Here is a 16,017-nt window from a genome sequence, read left to right on the forward strand (position 1 = left end):
GAGGGTTCAAGGTGGTGAGTGATAGGATTTGATTTGCATATTTCAACGTTTTGCAAAGATGGGAGTGGAGGCAGAGACCCTGGGGGAGCATGCTGCAGTTAAGCAGCACCAGATGATGGGGGCGGGGGAGGGGCCGATGGTGATGGAGAGGGAAAATGGGGGGTGGGGGGGAGAGGTTCTGAGAGACATCTGGAGGATGACATGGTGGTGTCACAGGTGGGGAATGAGAGACAGGGACAAATCAAATATGAGTTCAGATTCTTTGACTTGACCCACAGTGGGCAGGGGTGGGGGGTATGCTGGTTCCATGTCCTTATAAAGAAACAGGGCACAGCCAGAGGCTGGGTGAGGGCAAGAGTAGGAGCGGCCTCCATCACCCGCGTTGTTAGCTCAGTATTCTGGCGCTTTGAGCTCTGTGCACCTGTGCCATCACTCGGGCAAATTCCTGACTTGATGTCTTTCCTTCTCTTTTCTGAGGCTGGATTCACACTTTGATGAAGTGGCACCTTCTTTCATGCAGCCTGCTCTGGTCCTCCCATCTCCTAGGCCCGCAGGAAGTCATTCCTCCCTCTAGGATGCTTCTAGACCCTAGAGTCTAGGGCAGCTTGTCAGTTAGCCCGCCTGTGCAGTGTCATTCCGCCAGCAGGCTTTGCTCACCTGTAGAAGGCCAGCTGGAGGGCCACCTGAATGAAGGCATCAGGACTGCATTTCTGCTTCTTAATGAATGTTTTCCCAAAGATGTCAAACTTATAAACAGTAAAGTCGAGATTCTTTACTATTCTGTGGCAGAAGAAGAAGAGGTGCTATTACATGCAAAATGGAATGCACACACCACAAAGTCTAACCAAGTTGCTCAAGCTTGGTGTACAACCTAGTGCTCTGGAAGTTGAGGACACAGTCCTTGCCCACCAGGAACATATCGGGTGTCAGAGACAGGCCTTGACATACAGAAGTGGCAGAGGGCATGCCAGACCAGGGATCCCTGAGCTGAAGGTGAGGCTTGGCCAGGCAGGGCAGTGGCCCTGTTCTGGTGGTAGGGGAGGGGCCTGGGAGCACAGGGGCCTGAGAGGCATTTGCATGGGCAGGGAGAGCAGTGTCCTCAAACAAAATCCTAGAAGCCTCTTGCCCACAGAAGCAGGCCTGAAGGAGGCCATTCATTTGACCTGTTTGGGAAGGTGTGTCCCACATCGTCAGACTCTTTTGGCATCTTGGCTATTCTGCCAGACTGGGCATGCCACCTTTGCCCAGGGAAAAGCCTATTTCTGAGATGGCTGTAAGCCATGTCTCTTCACAGAGACTCTTCCCTGTTGTGCTATGAGAGGAAGACCTGGGGCCTCCCTGTTGGTCATGGCCACCCCAGCAAGGGCTGCTCTTCTGGGCTTGGCCGCTGACTATAAACCCCAGGAACTATTACTGAGCCTCTCATGGCATGCCCAGGTCCTTACTGCCCATGAGTCACTGTCAGAGTAACAGGTAGATTCCCTGAGTCTACACTGAGACCCTTGAGTACCTGTCATCCCCTATTGACCAGTCTCTTCCTTCATGAGTTTGGGGTCTGGGCTGATTGTCCGTTGCAACATGGTCCGGCAGGGTCCACACCATCTGTCCACTGGCCATAAGTGAACACAGAGCCTTGGGCAGGCAACCCCAAGCCTCCACGCACATACTTCCTCAGGTCACAGATGCTGCCTGCCTGCCCTTCCTTGAGCTATTCCCCCTTCCTCATGGGAGCTCAGCTCTCAGTGGGGCCATGTCAGGTTCTGGGGACCCATGGAGACCCACCCCTCAGTCCAACCTGTTAGTCAACTGTCTCTAGACAGGCTGAGTTCATGGTCACACAGCCACCTGGAAACCTCTTGCCCAGGCCTTGCCCACACAGACACTGCTCCCTTCCACAGGTGGCCCAGGACCCCCAAGGCTCCTCCTGCTTTCTCAGCTTCAGGCCTCTCCTGGTTCCCCACTTCTGAAAAGAAAACTTCAGGGGCCCCATTCAGATCTCTGAAAATGAGTGGGGGTTTTCTCCACCCAGGACTTGCCAGTCTACCAACTCACTCTCCTAGAGGCCTGCTCACCCCAAGAACAGCCCCGTAAGGTTGTGATATCAGCACCATTTGTACATGAACACCTGGGGCTTCTCCCACTCTCCTGCCACAGCCAGTCATCCTCCACAGCAGCTTGCAGTGGCCTTGCCCTTTCTACCCTTCAAGCCTGGCCATGATCTGTCCCACTCACCCATGCGCTTCCCATAATCTCCTCACTGGCCCCCTGAACCCCCCTGCTCAAAACCCTCCAGGGGCTCTTCACCACTGAAGGACAGCTTCCAGGTCCCATAACACAAGAACAGCAATGTATTCACAATGTGGCCTCAACGTCCCTTTAGTGCCTCAGTTCTGCCAATTCTCTCAGTTGCTGGTTTCCAGGCCAGCCTGGATCTTCTATGAACCTGTACAAGCTTGAACAAGCTGCCTTTCTGCCTCTTCTCCCCTGCCTGCACCATGAACTCCTATCCATTCTTCAAGGCCCATCGTTGCAAAGCCCTCCCACCATGTCCTGGTAGAATTCCACTCCTGTAGCCTCTGTGAGTTCGGGTCTGTATGCCTTTCCCTGGTTTTGGCACTTTATTGTGTCACACGTTTTGGTCTGAGGGTCTACTTCCTCCACTGAAGCATGGACGGCAGGCTCCGTGGTATATTCATTTTGGTGTCCTCAGCCTTTCCACAGTCCTGGCACACTTAAAATTCTGTACATGTTTAATGAATGAGTGAGTGAGTGAATGAATGAATCATGCTCACTTACCAAATGAGGGAATGAACAACCAAGGTCCGGACCTAGTTGCCAGCCTACAGCTCACTCCACAACTTGCCACCGTTCTAGTGCTGGCCCACCCAGAGATGCCCAGACCCATCCTGGGCCCTCCTGCACGGTCCCGTTAGGGCCTTGACTGCCTCCCTCCTCTTGGGAAAAAAGGCCCCCTTGTCAAGTTGCAGTGTAAATTCAAGCAAATCAAAATAGCTTGGATTCAAATGACCTATGCAAACCAGTTGTTTACTACTCCCCCCGAAAGCAGGGGGATGATTTCCCCGTCTTGGCTCTGCTCAGTCAGGTGAAACCCACGAAAAAATAGCTCCATGTTTGCATTTTATGGAAATGATGGATACTCCAGCAAGGTTATTTCCCAGAGAGTTGTAACTCCCCTTTAGTTTGAATACATTTCCATGATGGGGGTGGGAGGGAGTAGTGCAGGTGGGCAAGGGGAGGCAAAGAGCTGGGGTCTTTAGAAACTTCAGGCTGCCTCTGGATATCCAGCCTGGATAGAGGGGGTTGTGGTGAGGTGGTAGCAATCACCCTAAAAGAGACTTGGACTTTGTACCGTTGAAGTTTTTCTGCTGAGGAGGCTAAGAGGCCTTGAATTTCCGGGGAGCATTTCCAACGCAGCCTCCTGGGGGCTGGGAGCTCACTGACGGAGTCGGCTCGGACCAGCTTCTGGCTGCTCTTCACCCTGCAGACAGAGAGAGGTGACCTCGTGCGGCCCTGCCACATGCTGCGGGCTGCCGGCAGCATGCGTCTTAGCTGTTGGAGTTTCAGTGGGTATGAGCTGTCCCTGGAAACACAGACTGAGGGTCAGCAGAGCCACTCAAATGAGCACGTGGCAGAGCCAGGATTCCAGCCAGTTCTGCCTGACTCCAGAGCCCCGTATTTCTTTTCACGCTTTTCCACTCCACCGCTTTCCACCACTGACATTTATGAAACACTTGGAAGGAAATTGAAGAAGCAAATTGTGTTGTTTTGTCCATGAGGGCTTTTAGGGATCCTAAAGAGTTCTTAAATCATGGTAGAGATTTAGAACTTAGATTCAGAGAGAAGATTCTGGAAGGAGAGAATGGGTAAACCACAAATAGAGGAAAGGGGTCGGTGTGTTTAAGGGATAGAGAAGCACTCAGTCTGGCCGGCTTGGAAGCTAGGGAGAGAGATGCAGCCCAAGGGGATGGAAGGAGGTGGGACCTGCCCTCCTCTGTGCTGGGTCAAGCCAGCCCAGCCCTGACTCTGAACAGCACTAGATGTTGCTCTGGGCTTCACTGGGCCAAAGCAGGTGTTCCTTTTTGGCTGAGAATCCTTTGCCAAGCTTTTTTCTAACCGCCCAAAACCTGCTGTCCAGTCTGCCCCCCTCTGTCCATGGCAGATAAAGTGTATGATGTCAAGCGGGTTTTCAAACCCATCTTTTGCTAAGACACTTTCCGGACAAATGTGGCCCCCCCGACGGACACCCAAATTTTTCTTGGCCTAGCTTGGCAGCCCCTTGGCAGTCTGGCTTTGACTTCTATGGCTGTTGCAAAGGGGCCCCGCCCCCAGACTCACATGTGCTTGAGCAGATGCTCTGTGCACTGCACCAGGACGATGCCGTCGAAAGGGGAGTGTTCGCACACCACACCACAGGTGCCGTCTCGGCTCACCACAAACTGCAAGAAGAAGAGGTGAGGCACGTCTGGTAGCATCTGCGTTTCAAACTGGCCCCTTGGCTCCAGGCCAGGCATCCTCAACCTCTCAGGGACCTCTCCTCCAGGGACACCAAAGCACATGATCTCCCCAAAAAGAATGCTTCTGGAAATTGCCAAGACCTGAGAATATGGGGGCCTCAAGGCAGCTCTGTCGTGTGACCTCCTTCCCAGAAGTGCTCTGGGCAGTGAGGATGGAGCCCAAGGTTCCCTGGCTGAGGTAGCCCAGTGATTCCTGAGACCTCACACGGAAGCTGTACATACTTTGCTCAGGTCATGGGCAAGTTCCTTCAGCTTCTGTTAAGCCCTGTTTCCCCATCACAGTGGGCACTGGGGCCACAAGCCTGTACAGCTTTGTGTGGTTATGTGTCTGAGTCCACCCTGTGTGTCTGGTACCTTGGATTTTATTCCCAGGATCTAAACCAGTGTCTACCCCATAGTAGGTGCTCAGTGATTTTGTTGAATGAGTGACTGAAAGATAATGATCCAATTCGGATGGTGTGCAGATTCCCAGGGAGAAACAAATTGTCTCTTGGTGGGAGTGAAGGAAGGGTGTTCTGAGGATGCTCTGCTCCCTGCTGCCTGGGCTTCGAGTCAGGGACCCGGATTCCAGGTCTGCCATTGCCACCTGCCAGCTGGGAGACCTTTAACCAGACATTTCAGCTCTCTGGCTTCAGTTTGCTCCCCTTTAAAATGGATGCAATAAGGCCCAGTTCACAGGATTGCTATGAGGATTAGAAAGAAGGTATAGGAAGGGTCCACAGGCACTGTAAAGATTTTACCAAGGCTGTACTTAGCCGACTTAGAAAAGGAACATACTCAGCATGTACAGAAGTGCTGGCAGAAAATAATGAGATTGAGATTTGATTGTTAAAGTGTACCCCAGATAAAGTGGGGCTGCCTATAGCGGCTCAGCACAGCATCACACTCAAGAGAGTCTGGTCCACCGCCCATAAACAAACAAGCAAACAAACAAGCTATTGACATTTTTTACTGATACTCTTCCAGGATGCTGTAACAATCACACGTGAGCTGACTCTCCTCATGTCTTGCCCAGTCTCTCACATCACGTGCCGGTGACCCGAAGCTTTCCTCCCATTCTTCAACTTCCCACGTCATCTTTCTCAAAACTCAACCCTTGCAGATCCTTTTCTCTTTTCCCCAACATCCCCTGCTTTCCTGTCCTGAGACCAGCTCTTGATCCTTTCAATTCACGTCCCTGGGAGCCTGTTTGGCTCCTCCAGCTCACCTGATCATCCGTCCTGCCCATGGAAAGAGCCCAGAGGTGGGCACAGTCACCCATGTGAGGCAGGAGTGGAAGGCTGTGCCCACTCATGCATTAGTGATTTTCTGTCCCTGTCACTAAAAGAAAGGAAGGAAAACGGTGCCTTTTAAAAACCACTCCCAAGGCTTGCTATGTTTCCGGTCCTGTACATCCATTATATCATTTCTCTCCCACAGCTGCTCCATGAAAGATTACAAGCCATTAGCACCACTGGTGGAGGCTGAGACAGCCAGCACAGCAGCAAGAGAACTCATCAGGAATAGCAGAACCAATATGCAAACCAATAAAAAAGGATAACCAGAACGTAGGGGCCAGAGAAAGCGGAAAATGAGATGTTGCCTAGAAATGCTTCTCAGTGTGAGCAATGTTAGCCCAAAGCATAGAGATCGCTGGCTATTTAATATGGTCATTATGAAAGTGATGTCCCTCACCTTATAGTGTGTGAAGGGAGATGGGGAGTGAGCCCCAGGTCTGACCCAGAGGTCCCACATGCCTGGCACAGGCTGCAGGAAGGTTAGGGGTTTGAGTTGGGTTCGGGCACTTGCTCCAGAGAAGCATCCTGGCCAGTCCAGGGGCTGACACCAGCAGCACATTTCCAGTGCCTTCAGCTCCCTTGGCCCCCGATGCAGCATCCTGGGTAGCACAGGCCAGCGAGCCAGCCTGCTGGATGTGAGCATGTGCTGGCTCGGGCCCCTGGCCACGCCACTGGGGAGGCTTACCTGCAGGGACTTGTCGTACCAGCGGTTCGCCCCATTCTTGCTACAGCCTCCGCCGTGAAGGAGCTGAAGTGCCCTGTTGGTGTCGCTGAGCTCCATGCCTCCCGGGGCATCCAGGCATACCAGGCAGATGCAGCGTTCAATCATGTCCAGTGCGTCCCGGTTGGTGGAGTCTGCGGGCCAGGCAAACAAGGCCTTATCACCTACCCCCAAACCCTAGGCTTGAGGTCCCCTCCACGGAGTGTCACATATCACAGGCAGACACCCAGCCCTTGAGCCAGTCCCGACCCCTCTTTGAACCCCAGCAGGTGGGCGGTGAAGTCAGCCAGACTGTCCTGAGCTTCTGTGCGAATCCCAGCAGCTGGCTCACTCTCAGGGTCTCTGCGAGAGTCCCACTCACTCTTCATCTGTGGCCAGTTCTGCCCCTGGATGGGTGGTCACTGGCCCTGCCTTCTAGGATGAGGGGGCTCATGCAGGGCCTTCTCCACGGATGTTAGACCCACTGGCCAGATTTTGCCAGGGGAGGAGCTCCAATTCCCCCATCCAGCCGCACCCCCACCCGCCCCACTGTGGCACTTAAGAGCCACATCTGGCACATAGGCATGTTTATTTGTCCTGAACTACAGTTTTTGAACATTAGTTGCTGAAATTTAAAAATCAGTCAGTTTCACATGAAAAGCTGAAGGGAGGGATTCAAGGTGTTGCCCTCCCTGCCCCCTGCCACCTCGGCAGTTATTTCAATGCAGAGGGCAGATGGAAGGGACAGGCTGCCCCAAAGCCATATGCAGGTGAGCCCATTGGGGCCATTTCAGGCATGTCACTAAAAGCCACTGAGTTGTGCAGGAGACATGTCACCAAGGCAGCTCAGCTTCTCCATGGGGGACATTGGGCATGGGGTTTCTCTTGGAGTAGAGCTGGCCCGGCCAGATGGGCTGCCCTAGGCAGCCTCCTCCGCCTCCACCACCTCCTCTATCCAGCCTTTTGGGCTGGATGCTGTAACAGGATGAAGTGCAGAGTTACCCCTCCCTCCAAGCCCCAGAATATTCTATGCACGGAAGATGGGGTGCAAGGTATTTGGAGGCAAAGGGGCACTATGTGGCAGAGATTGATAGCTGCAGATGGCAATATCCATTCTCCCTTTAGTCACAGAGTGCCTGGTTTTTGGTTGGCACAGGGAGAACCAGAACTCAAGCTACATTGCCCACTGCCAACAGCATTTAGAAACACAACGTGACAGCTTCTAAGAGAGCTCCTTAAAGATAACTAGCACATGCTCTTTGCCCCTCTTCCCACCTTCCTCTATCCACTGCTTGGAACACTGGTGTGATGGCTGGACCTCTAGCCTCCATTTGGACCATATGGATGCAGGGCCACATCCTTGCAGTGAGATGGAAGAACCCTAGACGCCATGTATTAGCTTTGGATGGCTTACTTCTGGTGTGCACAAGAGAGAGAGAGAGAGAGAGAGAGAGAGAGAGAGAGAGAGAGAGAAACCTGTTTTCTTTAAGCCACTATTATTTTGGGCTTTCTGTCACACATGGCCAAATCTAATCCTAACTTATACCATCTGGTGATGTTGGGTTCAGATTCTCACACTGCAAGAATTGGCTGGAGCTTAGAAGCTGCACCCTTGGTTTATCATAGTCCTTTCTCATTCATTCAACCCCCTTGATCCCTGTGGGTATTGAAATTTGAGGTCCCTGTCCAGGAAGCTATTTGTCAGAGAGAAACATTCTGGGGGCCAAGGAGCCCTCCAAGATGACAATCAGGACCACCCCCACCCTGCTCCCTCTTGTCCCATTAAGGCAGGCACTTGGGCAGGCCCTGGTCCTGAGTGCTGGCTCTCCTATTTCCTGTAGTCAGCTGGAGTCCAAGCACACAGCCCTCTGCCTGTCCAGCCACACATACCTCTCTGCTCCTGCCCTTCCCCTCCTTATTGGGATCCATTTACTGATAGATCAGAATTCTCTCTTTCAGAGAGCCCTTGGCTCTGGAAGCTTCTCTTCTTCCAGAGCCTCAAGCCAAAAATTATGCCCATCATCTCTCATAGCCATCTGGAAACTGCTTTTCTGAAGTCCAGGGAATGTGTGGGAGCAGGTGTGGCTTAGGTTCAGGATCTCCCCACAGCCTCTGTCCACCAGCCAGGTCCTGCCTGTGGGTTGGAGCCAGGCCAACAGCACCTTCTCCAGTCAATAGGAGGCTGAGTCTATATATAGCCTGATGCTGCCAACGGTAGTTTGTCCTTCCTTCTATCCAGCTAGCGACCTGGGGTGGCCCTCAATAAGGTTCTGTCTGTTCCTCCTTGCTCTGAGCCTCACTCCAACCTTTCTGGGCTGCACCCTCACTGGGGTGTGTGGTGACTCTCCCCCACCCCAATGCAGTAAGACTTGAGTGGGGCCGTTGTGCTGGGCACACAGATGTCAAGGCCACTTGGGTGTTGTCTGCTCTGCCTACATGATTTCTCCAGTTCATGAGAAGTGTCCACATATAATCTCATGTGAAGAGAGTCTGCAGTCCCCACCCATCCCCTCCCTCCCACTTCTTGCAAATCCCTCTCACAGCGAGTCTTCCACTCTGGGAAGGAGGTTGACAGGCAAGCCAGCCCATCCTTGGGTCATCTGCTCCCCACTGCCTATCTAGATGAGGGCTTGGAGAGCACTGCACTTTCAGCACCCCTCTTGATGCCAATGGTGCCAGGATGACTCATTATCTTCCACATGGCCTCCTGGGATTTCCTGGATTCTGATCAACTTCAAGGCTTTAGGCCATGCCCTGAGGATCTAAAGATTTACCAGCTGAAGCCTTCGGGAATTGCCCTTCCCTCTACTCCTCAGTGTGGTACTGTCACTGGGTTACCCTCTTCAACCTGAAATGACTTCTATTGCTCATGAAGTTGAATCTAAGTATAGCCCTTTGGGCCCCATGGGTCATCATGTTGCCCCTCTGGGGATCACTTCCCCTGAATCCCTGCATGGACCTCATACCTCCTGCTACTCCCTAGACACCTGGGCTCATTCATCTCTACATCATAGCATGTATGGGGGTTCCTCTCCTACTCCGCCTATCAGAGCTCCATTCATAAACACCTCCCAAGCTCCCCGATCCTCTAACAGGGCTGGTACTGTGCCTGGCATGGGGGGTGCAGCCCAGACAGAGTTCCTGCACTCCAGAACTCCTCATACCCAGAGCATGCTAGCTCAGCTGCTTGCTCAGGGAAGACAAGGAACCTCTGCTCTGTCCACCAGGCTGGCCTCATATGGTTTCTGGGTTCAAGGCTGGACTGGTCCCCTCTATACCTGTTGTCTCCTATTGCACTGTGCATGACCCTACAGCACAAGGCCCTGCTGCTGACCTCAGACCTCCCTATACTTTAAGCAGTCACTGCCAGTCCAGCTCCGGAAACCCTGATCTAGTCCCCTCTCCCATGTCTGTGAGCTTGTAGAGGGTGAGGCCTGGGTGCCTAGTCCAGGTGGGCACAGGAAAGTGTCCATGGCTGACAGCGGACTTGAGAGTGTATATAGACAGGTGAGGCTGAGATCTGTGTACACAGTGCAGAGTGGGAGCCTGGAGGAGTCCATATGGCTAACAGGAAAGGTCCATGACCTCTTGAGGGTGAGAAAACCACTACCCTCAGGGCATGGAGCTTCATGGGATGGGGGAATGGTGAGAGATTGGGAGGGGATGGAGATATGGAAGGGATTCCTCATCCTTTGCAGGGCTCCCAGGCCTGCCCTTCTCTGCTCCAATTGGAGTCCCTGCCAATGGCCCTGGTGCCTGGCCCTGCCCTGCCCTGTGTGCTATTCTGGGGGTTCCTTTTGGCTCCCAGGCTGGCTGGTGACTTCAGAGAATGGAGAAGCCTTGGCCAGGCTAGGATCAGATTTAAACAGGCAGAGAGGAAGGGAAAAACATGTCAGGGGGGAGATAACAGTCCTGGAAAAGGTTCTAAGGGCTGGGATATAGACACCCAGGCTTATGGGTGGAGCTTTTGAGTGAGCAGACCACCCCAGGCTGCAGTTCATCCCCAGATTATAGGTAAAGGCATGCAAGATTTAGGTGAGGCTGAAAAAATGCAGTGAAGTGATGCTATTAGCTAACCTTTGTTGAGCACCTACTATGTGCCAGGCATCTATTGAAGCCCTCATATTGACGAACATGAGATAGGCATTTTTATCATCCCCATTCACAGAGAAGCTAAATGTCTTGTCTAAGGTTACCCAGTAAATGGAGGGAAATAGACTTGATCTCAGGCGTGCAACCACAACACCCAGGCTGGGAACAGATCATCAAGGGCTGTGAATGGCAGGATCCGGAATGTGGGTTTCATCTAGCAACAACAAGGAACCACCAAAGGATCTTGGGCTGGGGTTGATATGGTCAGAGCAGAGTCTAGGATGCCCAGCAGCTTGGGAAGGATGTGGGTCTGGAGGTCAGTTAAAGGGCCATGGGAATCTCCAATGCTGCATACCTTGGCCCTGTTGGTCATGTCTCAGTGAGCTCTGAGAGCCCAGGCTGGGTATCTGCCTACACTAAAATTTCCTTGGAAATACCCCAAAGCCAAATTCCTTAGAATAGCCTCGAAGCTATTTCCTTAGAATAGCTCCCAAAGTGGAGCGGGCAGGCTATAGCTCCCCCAGGAAACTCAAGGCAGGCCTGTCCATCCAGGACGCTGGGGAGTAGGCCTAACACATCTGCTCAGGAGAGTGGAGGCTTTGCACACTCCTTCCCAGATGGACAACTTGAAGCAACAGACAAGGACATCTCCCCAGGCATCAGTGCCGTAGCCGCCTCCAGGCAGGAGAGATGGGCCCCTGAGGAGGGGCTGAGCATGCGGGTTGTGCAGGGCCCCAGAGCTCAGCGCCAACCAACAGTAACCAGGTCCTGGCTCATTAGACAGGGTGAAATGGGAGCAGGACAGCAGAGCTGGGATGCGGGTGGCCTTGCAAATGAACTCCTGCATACAAGTAGCTGATCGGTCAAAGGCTGACAAGTTTATCGTGTAAGGCAGAAAATGAACTACACCCAAACTCATCCACCATGACTCTGGCCCAAATGTAATGGGAACGGGGGGCTGTGGGCTGGAGGCATGCGGCAGGAGCCGTTTGTCTTGTGACATTCTCATCGAGCACATGGAGGCTCGTTTAATGTGGTAAATCAATCTTCCTCAAGGAGCCCCTGCTTAATAGTGAGAAGTCGGAGTTGAGTAATAGGAGGAGCTTGCTCTGCCACCCACGCCTGGGGAGTTGACAGCTTCGGTGACACGGAAATTCCAGAGGCCACAGGGCCTTGGAGGGCCCTGGAGCTTCTGTTAGAGACTGAAAGCTTACAGACTGTGACTAATGTGAGCAAAAATGAAAGGAACACAGCACCCCTGTTGTGGAGGGCTGCAGAACTCAGGTGCTGCTCCCCAACACCTCCACCTGTGCACATGTGTGCACATATACACAGCTCTATCTCAGACACTTGCCTTCTCTGTTCTACACCCTGGGAAGGTGGCTTAAGTCAGATCCCTACTGTCTTGCCTCACATGGTCCAGGGAGATGGAGACACTGGCTCGTTTTCCGAGGCTTAGAGCTTCTAAACCTTTGTCAGTTCCATCTGAGCAGATTTTCTGCCTAGATAAAGGGATTGTCTCTCCTTTTGGGATGGAAATTTGCCATCACACATCCCATATTCTTCTCTACTCTATGGCTTATGGAATAATATTTATGCTCCCAGTTCCCAAAGGCTATGAAAATTCCAACAAAAGTATTTCTTGCCCAATAAGACCTGGCTCTTGCACAGCAGAATTGCTTTGACTTGAGTTCCAAAATCCTCTTGAAAGAGCTCAAAAGGAAGGACTTCTCCTTCCAGGAACATCAAGTTGACTTTTCCCAGTTCCTTCTACTAAAAACCCTGGATATTATATTTAAAACAAACATCAGAAGACTCTGAAAGATGGAGAGAGATGGACAGGCTGAGGCTCTCAGGACCCAAGGAACAATATGATGGTGAATTCCCTGCCTGTTCTGGACTAAATTGTGTTCCATCAGCCCTGAAATTCATATACGGAAGCTTTAACCTTCAATGTGACTGTATTTAAAGATGAGGCTTTATTTAATGAGGTAATTAAGGTTAAATGAAATCATAAGGGTGGGGCCTTAAACGTATATGACCATGTCCTCGCGAGAAGAGGAAGAGACACCAGAGATGTGTGTGCACAGATAAAAGACCATTTGAGGATGCAGTGAGATGGTGGTCATCTGCAAGCCACAGAGAAAGGCTTCCGGAGAAACTAATGCTGCCAACAACTTGACCTTGGACTTCTAGCCACCATAATGGTGAGAAATAAATTTATGTTGTTTAAACCACTCAGACGAATACACTGGGTTTTCTGTTTTACCTAAAATATGCCAGGCTTGGAGCTCAAATAGCCAATAACATAAAACACAAACAAATGTAGACCAAAAAGAAAAAAAAAAGCCCAATAAAAACCTACTTTCTTTAGCCAAAGGACCAGGAAAGAGGCATACTAGCAAGACAGGAAAGCTTTTAGATAATAACCTTCCCCCATGCCAACAAAAGCAGAGTGGGGAGCCTAGACTTCTACCATCAGCAGTCTGTACTGAAGCATGTCAGCTTCTGAGGGTATCGGAGAAGGCATGGTCTCAGATAGAAGCTGGGACATCCATTTCCACTGGGCAATATCCACCACCTCAGTTGCTCCACACACAGCATTAGTCGAGAATATGCGGGATCTTGAATTCCTACTCCCACCATGAGTAACAAGGAACACCCTCCCCTGGGGTGTTAATATAGGTCTCATGAGAAACTTGGACTTCTATCTCCACCTGGTTGCATCAAGGCAGAACCCATTCCCTGCTTCTGCTGGAGTGGTGTCAGAGAAAGCCAGCTAAAACAGAAGGTTTAAATAACATCCAGAGTCTTACAATATAACACATCCAGGTTTCAATAGAAAATCACTTATACCAAGAACCAGGGAAATCTTAGCTTGAATGAAAAAAGACAATCAGTATATGCCCACTACTGATATGACCAGAATGTTAGAACTATGTGACAAATATTTTAAAATTAATCATCATAATACTGAAAAATCCGTGGGACAAAAGACCTTAACAATTATGTTATTGGAGTCTCAGAAGGAGAGGAAAAAGAGCAGAGCAAGAAAGTACTCAGAGAAATAATGGCCCAAAACTTCCTAAATTTGGCAAAAGACATAAACTTAATCCCACACAGGATAAATTCAGGGATTCAGTTAATCCCACACAGGATAAATTCAAAAAAATCCACATCAAGACATTATCATAGTCAAAGTTCTGAAAACTAAAGACAAAGAAAAAATCTTGAAAGCAGAGAGAAATGATGCTTTATCTGTAGGGGAAAAACAATTTAAATTACTGTCTATTTCTCATCAGAAACCATGGAGGCTGGTATGAAGTGACACAAACTTTTTCAAGTACTGAGAGAAAACCATTAATCCAGAATTCTATATATAGCAAAAATATCCTTCAGGAAGGAAGGGGAAATCAAGACATTCTTAGATGAGGAAAAACTAAGAGAATTTATCCCCAGAAGACCTGCCCTAAAAGGAAAGCTAAAGGAATTTCCCCCCAAAGAAAGGAAATTATATAAAGAAAGGAACATGGAAACATTAAGAAGGAAGAAAGAATAACAGAAAGAGTAAATATTATAGTAAATAAATTTTCATTCTCTTTTTGAGTTTTTAAAATTATATTTCCCTACTGAAACAAAATTCTAATGCTGCCTTATGTGGTTCTAAATTTGTATTAGAGGAAATGTTTAAGACAATTATATTATAAATGGGGGAGAGTAAAGGGTAATAAACTTTTTACATTTCACTAGAACTCACAAAATTTCAACACCAGTAGATAGTGATAAATTATATATATATATATATATACATATATATGATATACTATAATATATGTATAATTTATCAATATAATATATAAATACCTATAGAAACCACTAGAGAAAACTATACAGATACACTAAAAACATTACAATAAATCAAAGTGGAACTCTAAAAAATGTTCAAGTAACCCATAGGAAGGAAAAAGAAAGCAAGAATTGAAAAACAGAGGTGATTGGGAATGCAAGCTGGTGGAGCCACTCTGGAAAACAGTATGGAGGTTCCTCAAAAAACTAAAAGTAGAATTACCCTACGACCTAGCAGTTGCACTACTAGGCATTTACCCACGAGATACAGGTGTGCCATTTCAAAGGGACACATGCACCCCCATGTTTATAGCAGCACTATCAACAATAGCCAAAGTATGGAAAGAGCCCAAATGTCCATCAATAGATGAATGGATAAAGATGTGGTATATATATATATATATATATATATATATATATATATATATATATACATATACATACACACAATGGAGTATTACTTGGCGATCAAAAGGAATGAAATCTTGCCATTTGCAACTACGTGGATGGAACTGGAGGGTATTATGTTAAGTGAAATGAGTCAGAGAAAGACAAAAATCATATGACTTCACTCATATGAGGACTTTAAGAGACAAAACAGATGAACGTAAGGGAAGGGAAACAAAAATAGTATAAAAACAGGGAGGGGGACAAAACAGAAGAAACTCATAAATATGGAGAATAAACTGAGGGTTATTGGAGGGGTTGTGGGAGGGGGGATGGGCTAAATGGGTAAGGGGCATTAAGGAATCTACTCCTGAAATCATTGTTTCACTCTATGCTAACTAATTTGAATGTAAATTTAAAAAAATAAAAAATAAAATTAAAAAAATAAATAAAAATTAAAAAAAAAGAACAACAGAGGTGACGAAAAATAAAATGGCAACATGAAATCCCAGCATATCAATAATTTCAGTGATAGAAATTGACAAAGTAGATTTAAAAAGACATCCTGGTTATATTCTATCTATAAGAAACTCACATCAAATATAATGATATAGACTGGCTGAAAGTAAAAGAAAGGAAAAAGATATATCAAGCAAACATTAATCAAAAGAAAGCAGGAGTTGCTGCATTGATATCAGATTAAGTAAGCTTCAGAGCAAAAAAAAATTACCAGAGACATTGAGGGGCATTACATAAAACAAAATGGACAATCTACCAGAGCACCATGGTGGCTCAGTATGTTAAACATCCAACTCCTGATTTCAGCTCAGGTCATGATCTCACGGTTCATGAGTTTGAGCCCCACATACGGCTCCACACTGATAGTGTAGAGTCTGCCTGGGATTCTCTCCCTCTCTGCCTCTCCCCTGCTAGTGCTGTCTCTCTCAAAACAAACAAACAAACAAACAAACAAACATTTTAGAAAAACCTAAACATGCAGATATCAATTTTATTCCTGGACATTTTTCCTAAAATGAAAATTTATGATTGCACAAAAACCTTTATATATAATATAAATATATATAATTTATATATAATATAAATATAATTATATATCAATTATATATTAACTATAATATATATATATATATAATTTTTGGCTATTCAAATAAAGCTACTA

General features: G+C 48.5%; 1 protein-coding gene across 1 annotated transcript in view; it reads right to left on the reverse strand.

The window, feature by feature from the left end:
* CHAT (choline O-acetyltransferase) overlaps positions 1–16,017 on the reverse strand; it is a 42,758-nt gene that overhangs the window by 8,809 nt on the left and 17,932 nt on the right. The window contains exons 7-10 of the mRNA XM_060642188.3: positions 6,498–6,667; positions 4,357–4,457; positions 3,371–3,499; positions 658–780 (exon numbers count right to left, since the gene is read on the reverse strand). Coding sequence (XP_060498171.1) covers positions 658–780; positions 3,371–3,499; positions 4,357–4,457; positions 6,498–6,667 — 523 coding nt within the window. The remainder of the gene's footprint in view (positions 1–657; positions 781–3,370; positions 3,500–4,356; positions 4,458–6,497; positions 6,668–16,017) is intronic.

This window comes from Panthera onca, chromosome D2 (genome assembly GCF_046562875.1).
Source record: "Panthera onca isolate mPanOnc1 chromosome D2, mPanOnc1 haplotype 2, whole genome shotgun sequence".
Taxonomy (NCBI): domain Eukaryota; kingdom Metazoa; phylum Chordata; class Mammalia; order Carnivora; family Felidae; genus Panthera; species Panthera onca.